The sequence below is a fragment of the Aspergillus stella-maris genome (genome assembly GCF_047715825.1).
Source record: "Aspergillus stella-maris strain CBS 113639 unplaced genomic scaffold BDV14scaffold_3, whole genome shotgun sequence".
Taxonomy (NCBI): Eukaryota; Fungi; Ascomycota; class Eurotiomycetes; order Eurotiales; family Aspergillaceae; genus Aspergillus; species Aspergillus stella-maris.
Genome location: NW_027396797.1, coordinates 348295 through 364437, shown reverse-complemented (window position 1 = coordinate 364437; position 16143 = coordinate 348295). Strand labels below are relative to the sequence as shown.

General features: G+C 49.5%; 7 protein-coding genes and 1 non-coding gene across 8 annotated transcripts; 6 read left to right on the top strand and 2 right to left on the bottom strand.

Moving 5' to 3' along the window:
- Positions 1-398: 398 nt before the first annotated feature.
- Positions 399-1342, top strand: BDV14DRAFT_209075 (uncharacterized protein; the record flags this gene model as incomplete). Its single annotated transcript, XM_073775565.1, has 3 exons — positions 399-476; positions 534-1037; positions 1091-1342. The coding sequence occupies 3 exons, from the start codon at positions 399-401 to the stop codon at positions 1340-1342; spliced, it is 834 nt and encodes a 277-aa protein (XP_073632897.1).
- Positions 1343-1966: 624 nt separating this feature from the next.
- BDV14DRAFT_186932 (phytanoyl-CoA dioxygenase family protein) lies at positions 1967-3087 on the top strand (the record flags this gene model as incomplete). Its single annotated transcript, XM_073770893.1, has 5 exons — positions 1967-2193; positions 2259-2351; positions 2411-2597; positions 2659-2879; positions 2934-3087. The coding sequence occupies 5 exons, from the start codon at positions 1967-1969 to the stop codon at positions 3085-3087; spliced, it is 882 nt and encodes a 293-aa protein (XP_073632896.1).
- Positions 3088-3791: 704 nt separating this feature from the next.
- On the top strand, positions 3792-3898 carry BDV14DRAFT_t19. The gene has a single exon. It is a non-coding gene; the product is annotated as a tRNA-Met (tRNA).
- Positions 3899-4300: 402 nt separating this feature from the next.
- Positions 4301-5347, top strand: BDV14DRAFT_195470 (glycoside hydrolase family 43 protein; the record flags this gene model as incomplete). Its single annotated transcript, XM_073772228.1, has 2 exons — positions 4301-4661; positions 4722-5347. 2 exons carry the CDS (start codon positions 4301-4303, stop codon positions 5345-5347), a joined length of 987 nt encoding a protein of 328 aa, XP_073632895.1.
- A 518-nt stretch (positions 5348-5865) lies between these two features.
- BDV14DRAFT_209074 (uncharacterized protein) lies at positions 5866-6363 on the bottom strand (the record flags this gene model as incomplete). Its single annotated transcript, XM_073775564.1, has 1 exon — positions 5866-6363. The coding sequence occupies one exon, from the start codon at positions 6361-6363 to the stop codon at positions 5866-5868; it is 498 nt and encodes a 165-aa protein (XP_073632894.1).
- A 4235-nt stretch (positions 6364-10598) lies between these two features.
- BDV14DRAFT_195468 (uncharacterized protein) lies at positions 10599-11841 on the top strand (the record flags this gene model as incomplete). Its single annotated transcript, XM_073772227.1, has 3 exons — positions 10599-10973; positions 11031-11568; positions 11648-11841. 3 exons carry the CDS (start codon positions 10599-10601, stop codon positions 11839-11841), a joined length of 1107 nt encoding a protein of 368 aa, XP_073632893.1.
- Positions 11842-11916: 75 nt separating this feature from the next.
- On the bottom strand, positions 11917-12642 carry BDV14DRAFT_195467 (maleate cis-trans isomerase family protein; the record flags this gene model as incomplete). The annotated part of the gene is made up of 1 exon (XM_073772226.1): positions 11917-12642. One exon carries the CDS (start codon positions 12640-12642, stop codon positions 11917-11919), a length of 726 nt encoding a protein of 241 aa, XP_073632892.1.
- A 330-nt stretch (positions 12643-12972) lies between these two features.
- BDV14DRAFT_209072 (nucleobase cation symporter-1 family protein) lies at positions 12973-15646 on the top strand (the record flags this gene model as incomplete). Its single annotated transcript, XM_073775563.1, has 9 exons — positions 12973-13261; positions 13317-13374; positions 13426-13504; positions 13554-13659; positions 13722-13891; positions 13960-14322; positions 14382-14514; positions 14582-14678; positions 14743-15646. The coding sequence occupies 9 exons, from the start codon at positions 12973-12975 to the stop codon at positions 15197-15199; spliced, it is 1752 nt and encodes a 583-aa protein (XP_073632891.1). The 3' UTR covers positions 15200-15646.
- Positions 15647-16143: the final 497 nt, after the last annotated feature.

Below are 16143 nucleotides of genomic sequence, written 5' to 3'. Positions count from 1 at the left end.
CGCTGCCTAATTGTATCAAGTCGGCAACTTCGTGTGAGTGCCGTGTTGTTGCCTCGGGCATTCATATTTTGATGACCCTGGCATGATAGAATTAAATGAGACTAAATGGGGAGTACTTGAGCTATCTAAAGACATATTGACAGGTTTCCAATTGCCTTGACTTCTTGCTTTAGTCGTTTCTCAGCTAAAAGCCAATTTGCTTGTTGAAACAGCCAAGATGTCTCGAATATGCCGAACGCTCAGTACCGGCATCAGCCAAGCGCGGCATTGTATAGCCAATTGTTTTGGTTACCACTGCCGACTGCGAAGCACCGAGGTTCTGTTGAGGCATATATTTTCGCATCGAATTCTATCTTGCTCGCTCTTTCTAGATGACGGTCTAACCACCAATACTCACGATGAAGCTCCAAATCCCCATTGCAACGCTTAGCTACGCTGCCCTGGCCTTTGCAGCAGGATACGGGCCATATGATGCTGTATATCTCTCTTCCTCACTGTCTTGCCCACTAAGTACTTACACTAACGTGGAACAGTCACACTCGGCCGACCCCTCCCTCCCAAACCACACAATCTACATGCCCAACAAATCCTCCAACGTCACCCTCCCTGTCCTAATCTGGGGTAACGGCGCGTGTTCCGCAAACGGTACGCTCTTCGGCAACCTCCTTACAAATATCGCCTCCTACGGCTTCATAGCCATTGCATCTGGTGCCCCAAATGGCGACGGTACAACAAACGTACAGCTCATGAAAGACGCGCTCGATTGGATCAGCAACAAGGCCGGTAGCGGTAAATATGCCGCCGTCGATAGCAGCCTCGTTGCAGTAGCGGGACAAAGCTGCGGTGGGCTTGAGGCGTACCAGATGCGTGATGATGAGAGGGTTCAGTATCTGGGTATCTTCAATTCGGGGTTTTTGGATCTGGGGCCTATTGGCGAGTTGCTTGGAATGCCGGGTGAGAGTCCGGAGACGATTCAGGAAGTGAAGAAGCCGGTGTTTTATTTTCTAGGTAGTGAGAAGGATATTGCTTATAAGAATGTTAGTATCTTTCTCCCTCTTTTTCCCGGGTGTCAGGATTCTAATGTTAGCAGGGCATGGAAGACTATAACGCTCTCACTGGCGTTCCCAAGTGGGTTGGGAACTACCCCGTCGGACACCTTGGTACCTATGCTCAGCCTGAAGGAGGGGCCTTCGGCGTTGCAGCTGTGAATTGGCTGTCGTGGGTATTGAAGAAGGACTCTAGTAAGGCGAAGTGGTTTACTGGTGGTGGTGCTGAGAAGGCTGGGTGGGAGGAGGTTTCGAGTGAAGGGTTGGATGGTCTGTTGACTTTTGTTGAAAAGTGAGATATAAGTGATCCCTTGCATTTGGTCACTCTGCACCCAGTAGTATAGTGTCGTCTGGATCAGACTGTCTCATCAACAGACTTCTAGTTGTTTCATTTTCTGCGCATGTCTACAGGATTGATTTGTCTCCCAACATTTGCAGCGACAGATTACCCTAGAAACAGGGAAACCCATTCGGCTTCCATTCTGCCAGACTGCTCATCTAGATACTTCTGTACCATTGTAGACAACGGCAAACACCCACCTATGTATGGTACAGCAGGGACCCCCAACCTAAGTAGCGCCGATAGCCCTGCGCAACCAAAGGTGGATCCAATATTGCAGCGATCGCGATACCTGACAGGATAGGTAGCCCAAGGCTATGTCGGGTCCACCTCATCTCCAACATTGTTCGCCTGATAAGATATCGTTTTGATAAGCAGTCATGTACCTACGCGAGGCTAGATTTGTCAATTTGGGCCTTAGTGAATATGCGCATATCCCGGACAATGAGTGAAGTATACATATACAGTTTATATGTTCATCAAGCTAATGGTAGTTCTTGAACGAACCTCGAACCTCTAAATCAGATACCTAACCACCTTTCAGACATTGCATACTGTTTTTCAGATACTTGCACACACCATGCCGAACCCCCCTCACCAAGCCCAAAACCCCGAAGTCGTCGAGCTCGATGCTTCGGCCCCAATTGAAGATATTGTCGACGTAATTAAGCGCGACGGCGGAATTATCATCAAGAACTTTCTCAGTCCGGAGACGATTGACAAGATTCATGCTGAGGCGAAGCCATACTGGAACAAGCTGGGCAAGTACAGCGGCAAGTTGTTCGATGCGGCTGATCCTCCTCTGAGGTGATTCACCATGCCCGTACCAGGCCTAGAAGTGGTCGATGCTAATGTTCCCATGTACCCTACAGTGGCTTTGCAGGCAAATCGCGCACGTTTGCTCAGGAGGCCATTAACCACCCGACTTATCGCGAGGTGGCCAAAGCGATCTTAAAGGAGGAATCGTACGTTCCGCTATCTTACTTCCATAGGAATGCGCCTAGTAACATGGATCTAATATCAGGAACGTCTACCGCGACGGGAAGCGCTACAAAACAGTCTCGTACCCCGTCCTCGCTGTCTCCGAGGCTTTCAACCGCGGCTCCCCCTCAACAGCGCAACAGCTCCACCGCGACGACATGGCCCAGCCCTTTGAACACCTCAAGGACAGCGGCGAGAGCTCCCTGCTAGGCCTCCTGCTAGGGGGCGTTGTACGATTCCTTTCCTCCCCCAAATGTGAATCCACCTTCACTCAGATTCTCTCCACCGCAGGACACAAACTACACCAACGGCGCAACCCAAGTAATCGTGGGTTCACACCAATGGCCCGAAACCTCAATCCGCGGCCCAGCCGACCGCAGCTTCTGCTCAACGTGCGAAATGAACAAGGGCGACGCGGTCTTCATCATCGGCAGCATCTGGCACGGCGCCGGCGAGAACCAGACAAGCCCGCCGGAGCGCCGCATCATCTACTCCTGCCACATGACGCGCGGGTCAATGAGGCCTGACGAGAACCAATATCTTAGTATTGAATAGGATGTGCTTAGGTCGTATAACCCTGAGATGCAGGCGCTGCTGGGCTGGAGCGTGAGTCATCCTTACTGTGGGCATGTTGATGGTAAGGACCCGATTACGTTGCTTGATGGGGGGAAAGATCCTTTTGGGTATGAAGATTTGAAGGGGAGTGTTGTTGGTGCTTGATCTTATTTTGCAGAGTCATGATAGTTAGGTGCCATGAGCAGCTGGGGATACATAGATTTATTCTCGAAAGTCGAAATCCATGGCATATCAGATGGAAATATCGAGACTACCTTCCTAACCAGCAGATTTGGAAAAATTGATAATGTATCTTTGCTTTTATTTATAGCGTAACAGTCTTATGTCACGTTTATGCAAAACTACCTGTACAACAATCCTTAGTGTTTCCTCTATCTCAACTGACCAGAGGACCAAGGATCGAATATCACCTTTTTAGACACTCATTCAGAAAACGGCTAACTTTGATGCGCAATGGGATTAAGCAGACCCTAAAATGTGACTTTGTTTATTTTCTTTCTTATTTTTTGGGGTTGTCTTTTGTCTGAACATTGACTTAGTAACTGCTGGGCAAATACCGCATGGAGTAACCGCGGGCGAACGAAAATATATATCTTCGCCAAGGAGGAAAGCCAAATAGTTTCCACGCCATCTTCTGTGTACGAATGAAAAGTCTCGCGTGTTAACTCTTCCTGTAAATACTTGTAATACAAGAAAAACACGGAAAAAAAAAAAAAAAAAGCTTAATGGTTAATTTCTACATGGTGGTGGAGGTTTTCAAGGGTCAAAAGGTTGGCAAGAGCGACCGAGGAATGTGACGTTAGGTTATTGGGATATAAAATAAAAAATGAGCACTAATTCATCAACAAGTTTCCATAGTATAGTGGTTAGTACGGCGGTCTCATACGAGTTATGACAGTATCCACCAAAAGATTCTGGCAATCCGCAAGCACGAGTTCGATTCTCGTTGGAAGCATTTCTTTTTTGCCCAAATTTTTTATTGGACAAGAATATCTGAGGCCCTTCTATGACCCACAGGGTGACTTCTTCTAATAATTTTGCGGCTTTGCGCATTAACCTGGTCCGTGCAAACTCTGGCTTATCTCGCTGTCCAGGACATTTGCCGTGATGACCACGGACCTTTCCCCGTGCATAGGGCTGTATATAGTTACTCTCCGGCGGGACCACAGCCACATTCCGGGGTACTGCACAATCGCCATTCCTTCCATAGAAGACCCTTGATAAGATGTCTTCGTGGTAAATGAAGGGTTCATAATGTCCGGTACAGAGAATACAAATACCGGTGGTTTCTTCAGGGGAAAGGTCGATCAATCTGCTAGATCCTAAGCAGGGACATGGTTAAACCCTTCCTCTCAAGATGAAGCTATCATTTCAGAATACCCTGTTCCGCCTTCTCGCCCTCATATCATGCATCTCGCTTTCACTAGGATGGACCAACCCCATCCGTAACCCCGGCGGCAGCGACCCCTTCATCGCGTACTCCGGCGGGTACTACTACCTCCTGACGACCGAGTGGACCGACGTGCAAATCGCGCGCGCGACAACAATCGAGGGTCTTAAGACTGCGACCAGCAAGGTCATCTACTCTGACACTACGTCCTCGCGATGCTGCAACGTCTGGGCGCCGGAAGTCCACTACCTTGGTGGACGATGGTACGTCTACTTTACTGCCGGGAATGGAGATAACCTCGATGATCAGAATCTGCATGTTCTTGCTGGTAAGCCTCCCTCTTAAGCTTGGATCTCCCCCCAGAAGCCATTGCTGATTCTAAGTACAGGCGGCTCCTCCCCCTGGGACGACTACACCTACGCAGCCCAACTAACAACCGCCTGGTCAATCGACGCCTCCGTCCTTCGCTTCAACGACTGGGGCAATTTCCTAATGTACTCATGCTTTCACGGCGTCTCATACCAATCCATCTGCCTCCAACAGCTCGGATCCGACTACATCTCCCTCACAGGTTCAATCTACGTAATCTCCCAACCAACCCTCTCGTTCGAAACATATGGGACTCCCGTAAACGAAGGCCCCGTGGCACTCTACTACGGCGGGAAAACATACATCATTTATTCAGCCTCTTACTGCTGGACACCGAATTACTGTCTCGGCCAACTAACCTGGGATGGCGTCACGGACCCGCGAAATGCAGGCGCTTGGAGCAAGAGGAATGGATGTGTCTTTGCATCTGCGAATGGGAATTACGGATCTGGGCATAATAGTTTCTTTCAGTCTCCTGATGGGAGTCAGACGTGGATTGCGTATCATGCTACTAGTAATTCTGCGGGGGCGTGCGATGATTCAAGGTATACGATGGTGCAGCTTGTTGGGACGCATAGTGATGGGAGTCCGAATTTGGGGAGCCCGGTTGCTTTCAGTCATGCTTATAGTGAACCGAGCACTTAAGGTGCTCTATTGCGTGGAAACAATGGGCTTGGCTAGGAGGGAGTAGTTATATCCTTTCTTGTGTGATTGGGGGGTGCCCGACGCTCCTTCCGTTAATGGCTGGCTGCCTCAGCATTAGCATCATCGCACCTTCCTTTCAATAAGCTTGACAAACACAAGGAAGGTACGGCTGTCATGGAGAATGGGAAGGCGCGATCCAAGGATTTAGTCCGGAATTAAACTCTTTCCCAACACTCCTGACCGAGAGCATCGATTGTGTAAGGGTACCATAAGAACAGAAATTGGTTCGGGATATGGCTTAGCGGAATACAGAAGGTCAAGGATTATAGGTCAGAGCTGCTCTCTAGTATAGCTAACTAACTAGCTATATACATCTTACAAACCAAGTACTCCCCCACCTTCCTCAATTTCTGCCGCAGAACTCAAATCGTCGCTCATCACACATCTGAAACCCTCTATAAGTCGCATGAGACTCCGCTCTCCCAGCACATTAACCAATACAATCACAATGCACTCATCTAAAGAGTATCAGAGTGCGCATCATCCGTAACATGCAACGGTCCATTACCATCATCAACAGGACATTCGCTCGCATCATCAGACTCAAACTCAACAACACAAGTCGCATCAGTACCAATCGAAATCCCAATGAACTCAGTGTTACTCTGCGCGTCCGCAGAACCAAGGACATTCCCATCCGCGTCACGGACTTCACAGTTCTTAGGGTTCCCCAAGTTATCGCCGAGACAGTGGAACTGGCGCCCTGTGTTCCAGCAGTCGCCTTCTATCAGGAACGTGCGCCCACCCCCGGTGTTATAGCAAGGGGAGTGGTCGTTAGGATACCCGTCGTTGTAGATTGCGTCGCCATTGTCCCGGATTATGGCGAAGCCGTCGTAGTTGCCGGTTGAGTCGCCGATTGCGCTGAAGGAGCCGGCGGACCAGGCGACTTTGAGGTGTTCGGCTGTGATGGGGGTTGTGGCGGCGAGGGCCAGGAGGGTGGTGCGGAGGGAGAGCATTTTGGTGGTGGTTTTGGGGTTGGTAATTTAATAGGTTTGTTTGGATTGATTGAGAGTTGTTGCTTGTTGTTGAGGAAGATTGTGGACGTGTGCCTTGGGGCTTTTTATATCTTTCGCAGCTGCTTAGTTTGTATACTTTCTTGAGACATTGACGTCAGGTCGGAGGGACGGAGTACTTGTTCTGCGGGCTGTGGGATAAGGGACTGACTCTCATTTGTATTGTCATAGACGCGAGCATGGGGGCCAAGACGACTTACCTACCACCTAGGTACCTACAACGAGATCCTTACCCGTTTAGGAGCATCTAGAAGGTCGGGGATGCCGATTCGCCTTTCGCTTTGACCCATGCCTACGCATCTAATGTTTTAAGCAGCTGGTGTAAGTACCTTGCTCGAGTTTGATTTGTTATCTATTCAATAAACTTGTCTTTTGTTCTATACCTGCATAACCATCACATACAACGTTGCACCCACTAGAGGTCCCGAGATATGGCGAGCGCAGACCAGACAAGTACCAACTTACAATGAGTAACTACAACCATGATACCTGGTCCTCACCGCGAAATATCACCATTTTCCAATGCGTGGAATATTCCGAATCCAACAGTCATACGCCGTTGGGGCCGAATGCGGACTCAAGACCTACAAGGCTACAGTACCTTAGCACCTAGCCTGCTCTTAGCCTATGACCATACTTTGCATATGCTCTCTAGATCAGCAGTGGACCCCGGAGGAAGACACCGATATCCACATCCAGGGTCACAGCCTACGTACCTAGATACTCCGTCAACACTAGATCGACGCCAAGACCCTGCGCCATACCCTTGACGCAGAGCTTAATTCCACATGGATGTTCCGGGACGTGGGGGCTGTCGGGGGTCGGGGTGTATGAGCTCCGACATCAACTCGAACGTATAGTATGATGCAGCCTGGCGCTTGACTTTCCATGCATTCCTGTTTCAGTTCTTGCCTTGTGGTTAGCAGGCCAAGTGGTGTCGTCATCTCATATACATTAAAAGATACGGTACTTCTGTATAAGTCAATTAGTGAAGCCTGTCAGAGTATGGAACAGTTGACATATGAACTACTATGCTCACCGCACCCAACTGGATCAATGGTCATACATAGCACTGGCCGGGTATATACCACAGTAACCACTAACCAGCAACACCACAACATAAAAAAGCCATGAAGCAGGTACGCGGGGCCTGACATGAGGCTCCTGATGTATAATCGGCGAGTCGGCGACTCCGAGAGAATGATGTGCAGGTTGCAGCGTCTAGTTGCATACCTAGTTAGGATCGATCACCTTTCAGCCCCCAACAGCTACACCGGGTCCCTACCATATTTTTCAGACGAGTATGGGTCAGAATTCAAAAAAATGGTGTTGATTCTGGACTCCGATTATTACCTCGTACCATTGCACCAACGGAATCAAAAGAAAGTGGTCTTGTCGCTCGTCATCAGCGACCCCGGCTCCATCTACAAACCCCAGTCTTATGGCGAAGTCTGAGGAGGCGTATAGAGATAGACGTCCTTTCCATTCCTTTGCTCCTCAACTTGTGTTACGTGTACCGTCTCGTTTGAGGAGCTACAGCAGTCATTCAATCAACTGAAGTACCTCATGACGCTCATGTCCTTGACCAGGGTTCCTCTCGTGCTAAACTCCGTGACGATCGATGCTTGCCCTGGAACTAATATGTAGGACAGACATGCCTAGGTAGATCAGCCAGAACACTTCCATGATTAAAGCCTGCCACACAAGATGCTTATCTCTGGGATAGGGCCTCCAGTCGCACCTTCCTGTTTCGCTGAACGTACCTTCCACAGGACGAGAAGCCAGCGCAACGGGCAAGGAAGGTGCGACTGCGGATTGGACAGATAACCACGAAAGGATGGAGCGCCGGCTGGACCCTGGACATGGACTGATCCGATGGCAAGTTGTGGTAGGTACCTAGGCTTGGGCTCTGCCTAGATCGTGAACAAAAATACCGAATATTGATTACTAGACAGTAAAAGGAGTAATCAACGCGTTGACTATGATGTATGTGCCTCGCTTATCTATCTATGAGCCACATAGTTACTTTTGGCAGAATTGATATACATTCAGTAGTGAGGCTGTACAAGGTAGGTGTATACAAGCCCCGGCCCTCTCAGAATGAGCGAGCACGAGTGATGTCTCGGCGCGATCTAGTATGGAGCCAGCAATACCACACCGCGGTTCTGCAGCAAGAAAAATTGACGGTGAGAAAGCATCACTGTACCTCTCGCCGATATCCCCAAATATTTAAAGAACGAGCATGGAGACGACAGCCCAGATGCTACGCGGACAGACAACTCCTCGGATAACCAAAGTAGACAGGAGCCGATATTCAGGCACCAACAACAGCCCAAGGCAGAAAAGCTAGACCCAATCAAAGGGCAAAACCCTCAACCTAAATCCCTCTTACCCAATCAAATCCCGCGCTAGCCTCTTGACAAGGGGCACAAGTCACAACCGAGCCACCCACGTGCTAAGTACCATATGGCAGCCCCGTCCGCGATCAGCCCCATGACCCCCTACCCCCCCCATGGAAAAAACGACTTATATCCACACCAAAATGCATCAAAAAAGATAGAACCCCTAAGATGGGGTTTCAAGGCCCGAGCCCGGGATCGAACCGGGGACCTCTCGCATTTGTATAGCATAGGGTTAGCTCCCTAAGCGAGAATCATACTGCATTCGCTGTTAGTTGGGTGTTTTTTTGTGGATTTGGGGGGGATTATGCTTACCCACTAGACCACCCGGGCGCTTGATGGGGTGATGGGGTGGAATTTTGGGTTCCGGGCGCGGTGCAGTTGTGCTATTGTTTGTTACTCGAAGAGCTGGGTTCAGGGAGTGGATTCCTGGTGAGTTGCGGTCTGAAGAGGGATCGTGGTTGCTGGGGACGTATGGTAGTTATTGAGGTTGATAGGGCTTTGCTTTCATTGCTAGCAGTGGTCTGGTCTTACTCAGAGATCGAGCATTGTTGTTGGGGTATTGTGGTCTTCGTCATTCGGTCGTGGAGGCTCATAGCACAACGGCGTATACGCTGGCGGGTTGAAGATGTCCTGTAGGTCTTCCGTTGTTGCAGAATAGAAAAGAAATTTGGCGGCCAACGTAACTTCATCAAGCTTTTCATGGCATTGTAGCTTTCGTCGTACGACTTGTTGGTATGGCGTCGTTAAATGATTAGGTATCGATGTTGGCGACTAGAGGGTTAAAGAACGCATCAGGAAAGAAAGCCATAGGCAAAAGATGCTTGACTGGAACAGTGAGGTGAAGAGTTTGCCGACTTTGAATGTCAGCTTGCAGAATTCAGGCTATCTAGATGAAAAGAGGGTGGTGGGAAGAACACAAGTACCTAGGTGACGTACCCAGAGTGATCCACGTGACCGGCCTCGACATGTACTTTATTAGCGCAAGTGAACTTGCGTTCCAGAAATTTCGATTCATACTGAAGCATGGAAACGTCGATCCGTGAAGGAGAGGAGAAAAATGAAAGAATGGTAACAAATGGCGTGGTACGACGGGTACAATGGATCACACGGCCACGCTTTATGGTAGACTCGACGCGGCTTCGGGAGTGATTCAGTTTCATTGATATCTTATCAGCCAGTGTGCGTCATTGTAGTAGTATGTCTACCCGGGATGAGTGAATAGTTGTCGGGAATATAAGAAAGAGGGACTGGGCAGTGACAATAATGCCGTAAGGTTCATCGGGGCTTCTGCGAACCGGACTTTGAGCTAGCTGTTGCACTTGGGTATCTAGGTAGTCTAGTTATGTACCACGAACGTCCCATGCTGCAAGAAGTTGCAGTGCTTGCGTTACAGTCTATGATAGTCCACCATGTCGTCCATGCCTCGGACATACAACTCTGCCCTGCAAGGGCGGATCGCACGAAGACAATGGAGTTCTACCTGATAAGTTCCCATGGATTACAGGACCTGCTCCCAGCGTACCCAAGTCCTAAACAGCAAAATAAGCTTTGACCATGATGATTAGAGAGGCCTGATTGGTGAATAGAAGGTCACATCAGATCGCGCCGGTTTCATAGACTGTGCGCTCGCACATCTGAAACAGGATCGGGAGATGAACCAGGGCCTCTACGGACCCTGAGTGTGGGGGCCAATCGGCGACCAGGGGTATAAACAAGGGCAGCGCTTGACTTCACTTCACGATCAAAACAACCAAAAAGCCAATAAATCATTGAAAGATGAACTTGATATTCCTGTCCGGCCTCCTAGGCCTACCGTTTGCCCCTGCCTTGTCCGTCCGCCGCCGCGACAATACCCAGCCCTCGGGCACAAACCCCGTCACCATTTCTCAAGCCGAGTATCTTGGTGAACAAACAGGCAGTAACAGCTGCACCCATCGCGACCTCGGGTTCACGGGTGAGTTTGCGGGAGATTGGTATGCGCTCTATGGAGACACACTGTACTGCGAAAGTGGCGTGTCGAGTCCAGATGAAGATACCAGTACTGCATTCAACGGGATGGTTCGCGATGCACTTGCACGGTTAGGCAATGATCCATTAAGTATTGAGTGGACGGCGCTTAATGGGGATGAGCCTGTGAGGCATCCAACTCAGGTATGCGTACTCAGTCTAATCTTCAGCTGTTGTGACGCGAAGTACTAACTTATCTAGTTCATCCCCTACGACGAATCCTACGGTGAAACATCCTCCACTGGCTTTGGTGGCACAAGCATCTGCTCTGTAAATGACACCACCGCGATGGTCTTCTACCTCGTCAATCAGAACGATGAAGGCCTGAAAGGAGTCGGCATCGCAAAGGTGGAACTCCAGAATAACCAGCCCGTCGTCACCCAGCGCTTCGGCGAGACCGGCTACTGGTGGGATTCCAACACTACACCTCGTTACGGCGATATCGCTGCCTACCGCGACAAGAAGAGCGAGTATATTTATGCTTGGGGCGGGCCGCCGAACACGCAGACAGAGTATGCCGCTAGTCAATATGTCTACCAAGTGAGGGTTAAGGCGGATGATGCCTTTGATCTAAGCAAGTATGAGTACTGGTGGGGACGGGAGCAGGGGTGGAAACAGGGACAGCCGCTGACGGAGTTTACTTCTGATACGGCGGTTATGTGGAGTGTTGGACAGGGACAGGTTGTTTATTCGGAGTATTATCAGGTTTATTTGTTTGTGCATTTCGCTGGGAGTGATGGTGAGTTTCTTGTTCCTTTTCCCTTGACCTAACATACTCGGAGAACGAAGCGCTAATACGTTTGAAATAATTGCTGCAGTTGCTATTAGGACTGCCCCTGCACCTGAAGGGCCGTGGAGCGACGATGTGGCATTCTACACTCCGATCACCTACGAAGGTGGTATGGTGTACGCTGCTTGTGCTCATCCGTACCTCGATGAGTCTGGGAAGACGCTTACGATCTCTTACACCAATGCCAACCATATTCAGGTTATCAAGGCAACGTTTCAGTAATATCAAGACCTGAAATAAAAAGATACAGTCACACTTTTGAGATAAAAGATGTGCTGATCGGTTTAGATCTTAAATTTATTGCTTCGTAAACAAAACACCCCAATCCTTCAACTGCCCCATATCAACCTTACAAAACCTCAACATATCCCAAACAACCGTAGCAACGGTATCAAAGACCGGAAGACCATGCTCCTCCTCCCAAACCTTAACCCGCTGCGCAGCCCTCAAATTCGTACAAAACGTCGTAATCGCACCTACACCCATCCCTGCAACCTCATCAACCATCCCATCAAGCACATCCTCACCAATATCAGCAAACGTCGTATTCTTCTCCATCCGCAGATGCCTTTCCTTGCTCGTATCAATCCCGGTACTTGCGTACGTCTTCGTTATAGCAGCCTGCACATCATCCTTATACGGTGTCACAAAACCAAGTTCCTTAACACCAAACTCAGCGCAGGCTTTATTAAGTGCTAGAACAGATGTAGTCGCTGGAATGCCCGTAGCTTCAGTAATAGCCTTGCAAAGTACTTCGTCAGATTCAAAACCGAGCCATCCCGACGACGTCCCGCTCCACCCGATGATATCGACTTCTGCGTCTGCAAGTAGTTGCGCGGCTGCGACGATCTTCTCGGTCTCGAATTGTTGCAATGCGTCAGAGGCAAGACTGATTTTTGTCACCGTGAAGCGGGAGAAGTGTACGGAGACATTTGGGAGATTGGCAATTATTGCTTGTGTGAGGGGTTCCAGGGCGGTGTTTGAGGAGGGGGTGAGGATTCCCAGGCGGATGCGTTTCGACATGATGATTTGGCTGTTGAGAATGTCTGCTTGTGCCTAGAATTGTGAGTTGGAGATTCGTATTCGCCGTCGAAGGATTTATATGGATTTACAGTTGGAGTATTGGCCGCTGCTTTATCTTTATCTTGATCGGCCACGGACTGATATGGTATGGTTTCAAGCTATCTACTCCAACTCCAGCCCAGCTCTTATCTTGATAGAGAACTCTACAACTATTGGCCCTGACAATCTTTCCCTTGGCAGCATAATCCCTGATATATGGACCCTTTTCCCATATTGCGGCTCCTGGGCGAAAGCTGGAGAACATCCCTGCAGCTGGAGCATCCATCCACCATGACCATCCGTTCAAGACTCGCCTCGGCGAAACATACCATTTCCTCCCCTCAAGCATTTCTGGACACAATCCGCACAGACAAAAGCAATGAATCCGAGTCCAAGGCCGGTAAATTCGGCAAATGGTCAAACAAAGATCTGGACCCTTCGCCGCCAGAGCAGCGGAAATGGACCAGGTGGTCGTTCTTCGCATTCCAGTTTAGTATTGCTTTCTCGCCGACGACTTATAATGTTGGTGCGAGTTTGTATGCGATTGGGCTAAATTGGTGGACTATTTTGATTGCGTCGAGTATGTTTTACCCCATACATTGATTTAGAGGGCTTAGGTTAATATGGGTCGGTAGTTGTGGCTTCGGCGCTCGTTGCGATATTGTTGGAGTTGAATTCGCGGGGGGCGGCTTGGTGTGTCTAACTTCTAGCTAGTTGGGTAAAATTATTGACTTGTTTGCACAGGTATCATATTGGATATCCGACGTTCATCCGTGCATCGAGCGGTATCTATGGGTCTTTGATATTTGTTTTCATCCGCGGAGTAAGTATCCCCCCGAGTCTCGAATATATGTATACTAATAGAATGACAGGTCGTCGCCGTCTTATACATGGCGATCCAAACACTCTACGCCAGTAAATTCGTTGCCGTGATGCTCCGCTGTGTATTCGGTCATCGATGGACGGATATTCCCAACCGTGCGTATCTATACATTCAAAACATCCATGCTCAGGATACATCTGACTGACCAACTTTATAGATCTCCCCGAAAGCGCGGCGATAACATCATCCGACCTGCTTGCGTTCGGTATCCTCTGGCTCCTAGAATTCCCATTTGCTTTCGTCCACCCAAGCAAAATGGACATGGTCTTCCGCATCAAGTCCGTCCTTGCGCCGATAGGGCTTATCGCGACGATGATCTGGGCATTGGTAAATCCCTCCTTATATATCCCTGCACTCTCCCTCAAGATTATACCGATGCTAATATTTATGTACAGAAATCCAGCCACGGCGCCAACTTCTCCGGCCTAAGCACCGGCCAAACAGCAGCAACAGGCTCAGCGCTAGGTTGGTCCTTCATGAAAGCCATCAACACCATCGTGTCCAACATGATCCCTCCACTGGTCAACATCCCCGATCTAGCGCGGTACGCTAGACGGCCGCGCGATACGATGCCCATGGCGTTCGGGCTTATGGTTAGTAAGCCTGTTGTTGTTGCGTTGGGAATGGTTATTACGGCGGCGGGGTATAAGCAATTTGGAGAGGCTTATTGGAACATGTGGGATTTTTATTCGAGTGTGTTGGATAAGTATTGGGGGCCTGGGGCTAGGACGTTGGTTTTTCTTGCGGCGGGGATTCAGGTTGACACCCATTCACTGACATGAGCTATAAAAAGGGATATATGCTGATCTTGTTGCAGGCATTCGCGACCTTCGTCACGAATCTAACGAGTAATTCTATCCCTGTTGGATGTGACCTTGCCGGACTGTTTCCTAGGTATTTTACGATTATCCGCGGGCAGGTTGTTTGTTTCCTACTTGCTTGGGTGTGCGGTATGTTTTTACCCTGACTGAATTAACCTTAAGCCCCAATAATCCAGATTTTCGAACTGACCATTAGTACCAGTCCCCTGGAAACTAACATACTCCGCAACATCCTTCATCACATTCCTCGGTTCATACCTCTGCTTTATATGTCCCATTGTTGCAATCATGGTGTAAGTCTCCCCGTCTCCTCGCGCGAGAAACCTCAACCTAATGCATACCTATCTCGATGGATAGGGTTGACTACTACCTCATCCGTCGTGGCAATCTCCACATCCCCAGTCTATATAACCCTCAACCGGAAACACCCTACTTCTACACATCAGGCTTCAACGTCCGTGCATTCATATCTTGGGCTGCGGCGATTGCCCTCGTCATACCTGGTGTCTCGGGTGCACTGAACCCTGGGTCTATAGGAACAGCGGCGGTACGTATCTACGATTTGGGGTTCTTGGTGTCGACGAGTGTAGCGGGGGTGCTTTACTATTGTTTATGCTGGGTTTGGCCTGTTAGAATGTTTTCGGGGCATTATGAGGGGAGGGAAATTGGTATGGGCTTCGAAGGGATGAAAGCGTCAGAGGGGTTCTTTGGGGATGAGAGTTTTGTGCCGGGGTACCTTGAGAGTAGCGTGGAGGGGAGTATTGGGGTTGTTGTTGGAGTTAAGGGGGAGAAAGTTGAGAAGGGGTCTGTGTAGGTAGTTTAGTCAAAGCGAGGAGGGCGGATTCAATAACTAGTATACAATGACAATTCTTTTAGTCCTCGTGTGTCCCGTCTGAAAATTTCAGCAGAGCGGAAATAGGATTCCGATATGAAGGATTCGGACTCGGAGCATGGTCAACGCAACACATTTTTCGCGGACTACGGGCCGATAAACCGATCCCGAACTGAATGAAGAATCGGCAAGGATTTCATCAAGCCTTGGCTGGATCAAGCATCATTTCAATCTCGTGTCCAAGGAATTGAGGTTAATAAGTAGCCGGCAGTACGCTTACCCGCCCCTGAAGTCACGCGCCGCTAGCCCTCATTTCTACACAACTCCAAGGCAGCGGTGAGCTTTGTACGTCACCAACAGCATGCACCATGCAGCCACAGACGTAAAATGTCCCTCAAGCGGGAGAACTTCTGCCGCGTGAAACAAGACCTGCAAGCTGTAATCTCGCTGGCGTCGTGAAGAGGTACCAAAGCAGGAAGACGGCCCCCACGCTCGCAAGGCCCACTTGATCTGGAGACGAGAGCGAGACTCCAGACTCCGGAGAAAACGCAGACGTTGGTTCCGATCGGCCTCGTAGGGTTTTTTTGAGTCTGGGGTGCGCGATGCTCAGTGCGGTCTTCGGTGAGCACTGTTCAGCACAATGGAATCCCAACTTCCCCATGGGCGGATAAAGCTTCTTATACCAAGCACAAGCACAAGCAACATCCAAGAAACCACCCACTGGTAAACCAAGAACAAGCCTCTCCAAGCCCTTGGCTGAATCCAAACGTAATACGTAGGCTTATTGGCCGCCAACCCGACAAAAACCCGGGCCGGTGCCGTCTTGGCCGGTCATGAGGCCGACAAAAATGAATGGAAAAACGGGGAGAAAACGACTGAAAAACAAAAGTCCGACCCCGCCAAGTCTCCGGATTTCTCCGTATTTT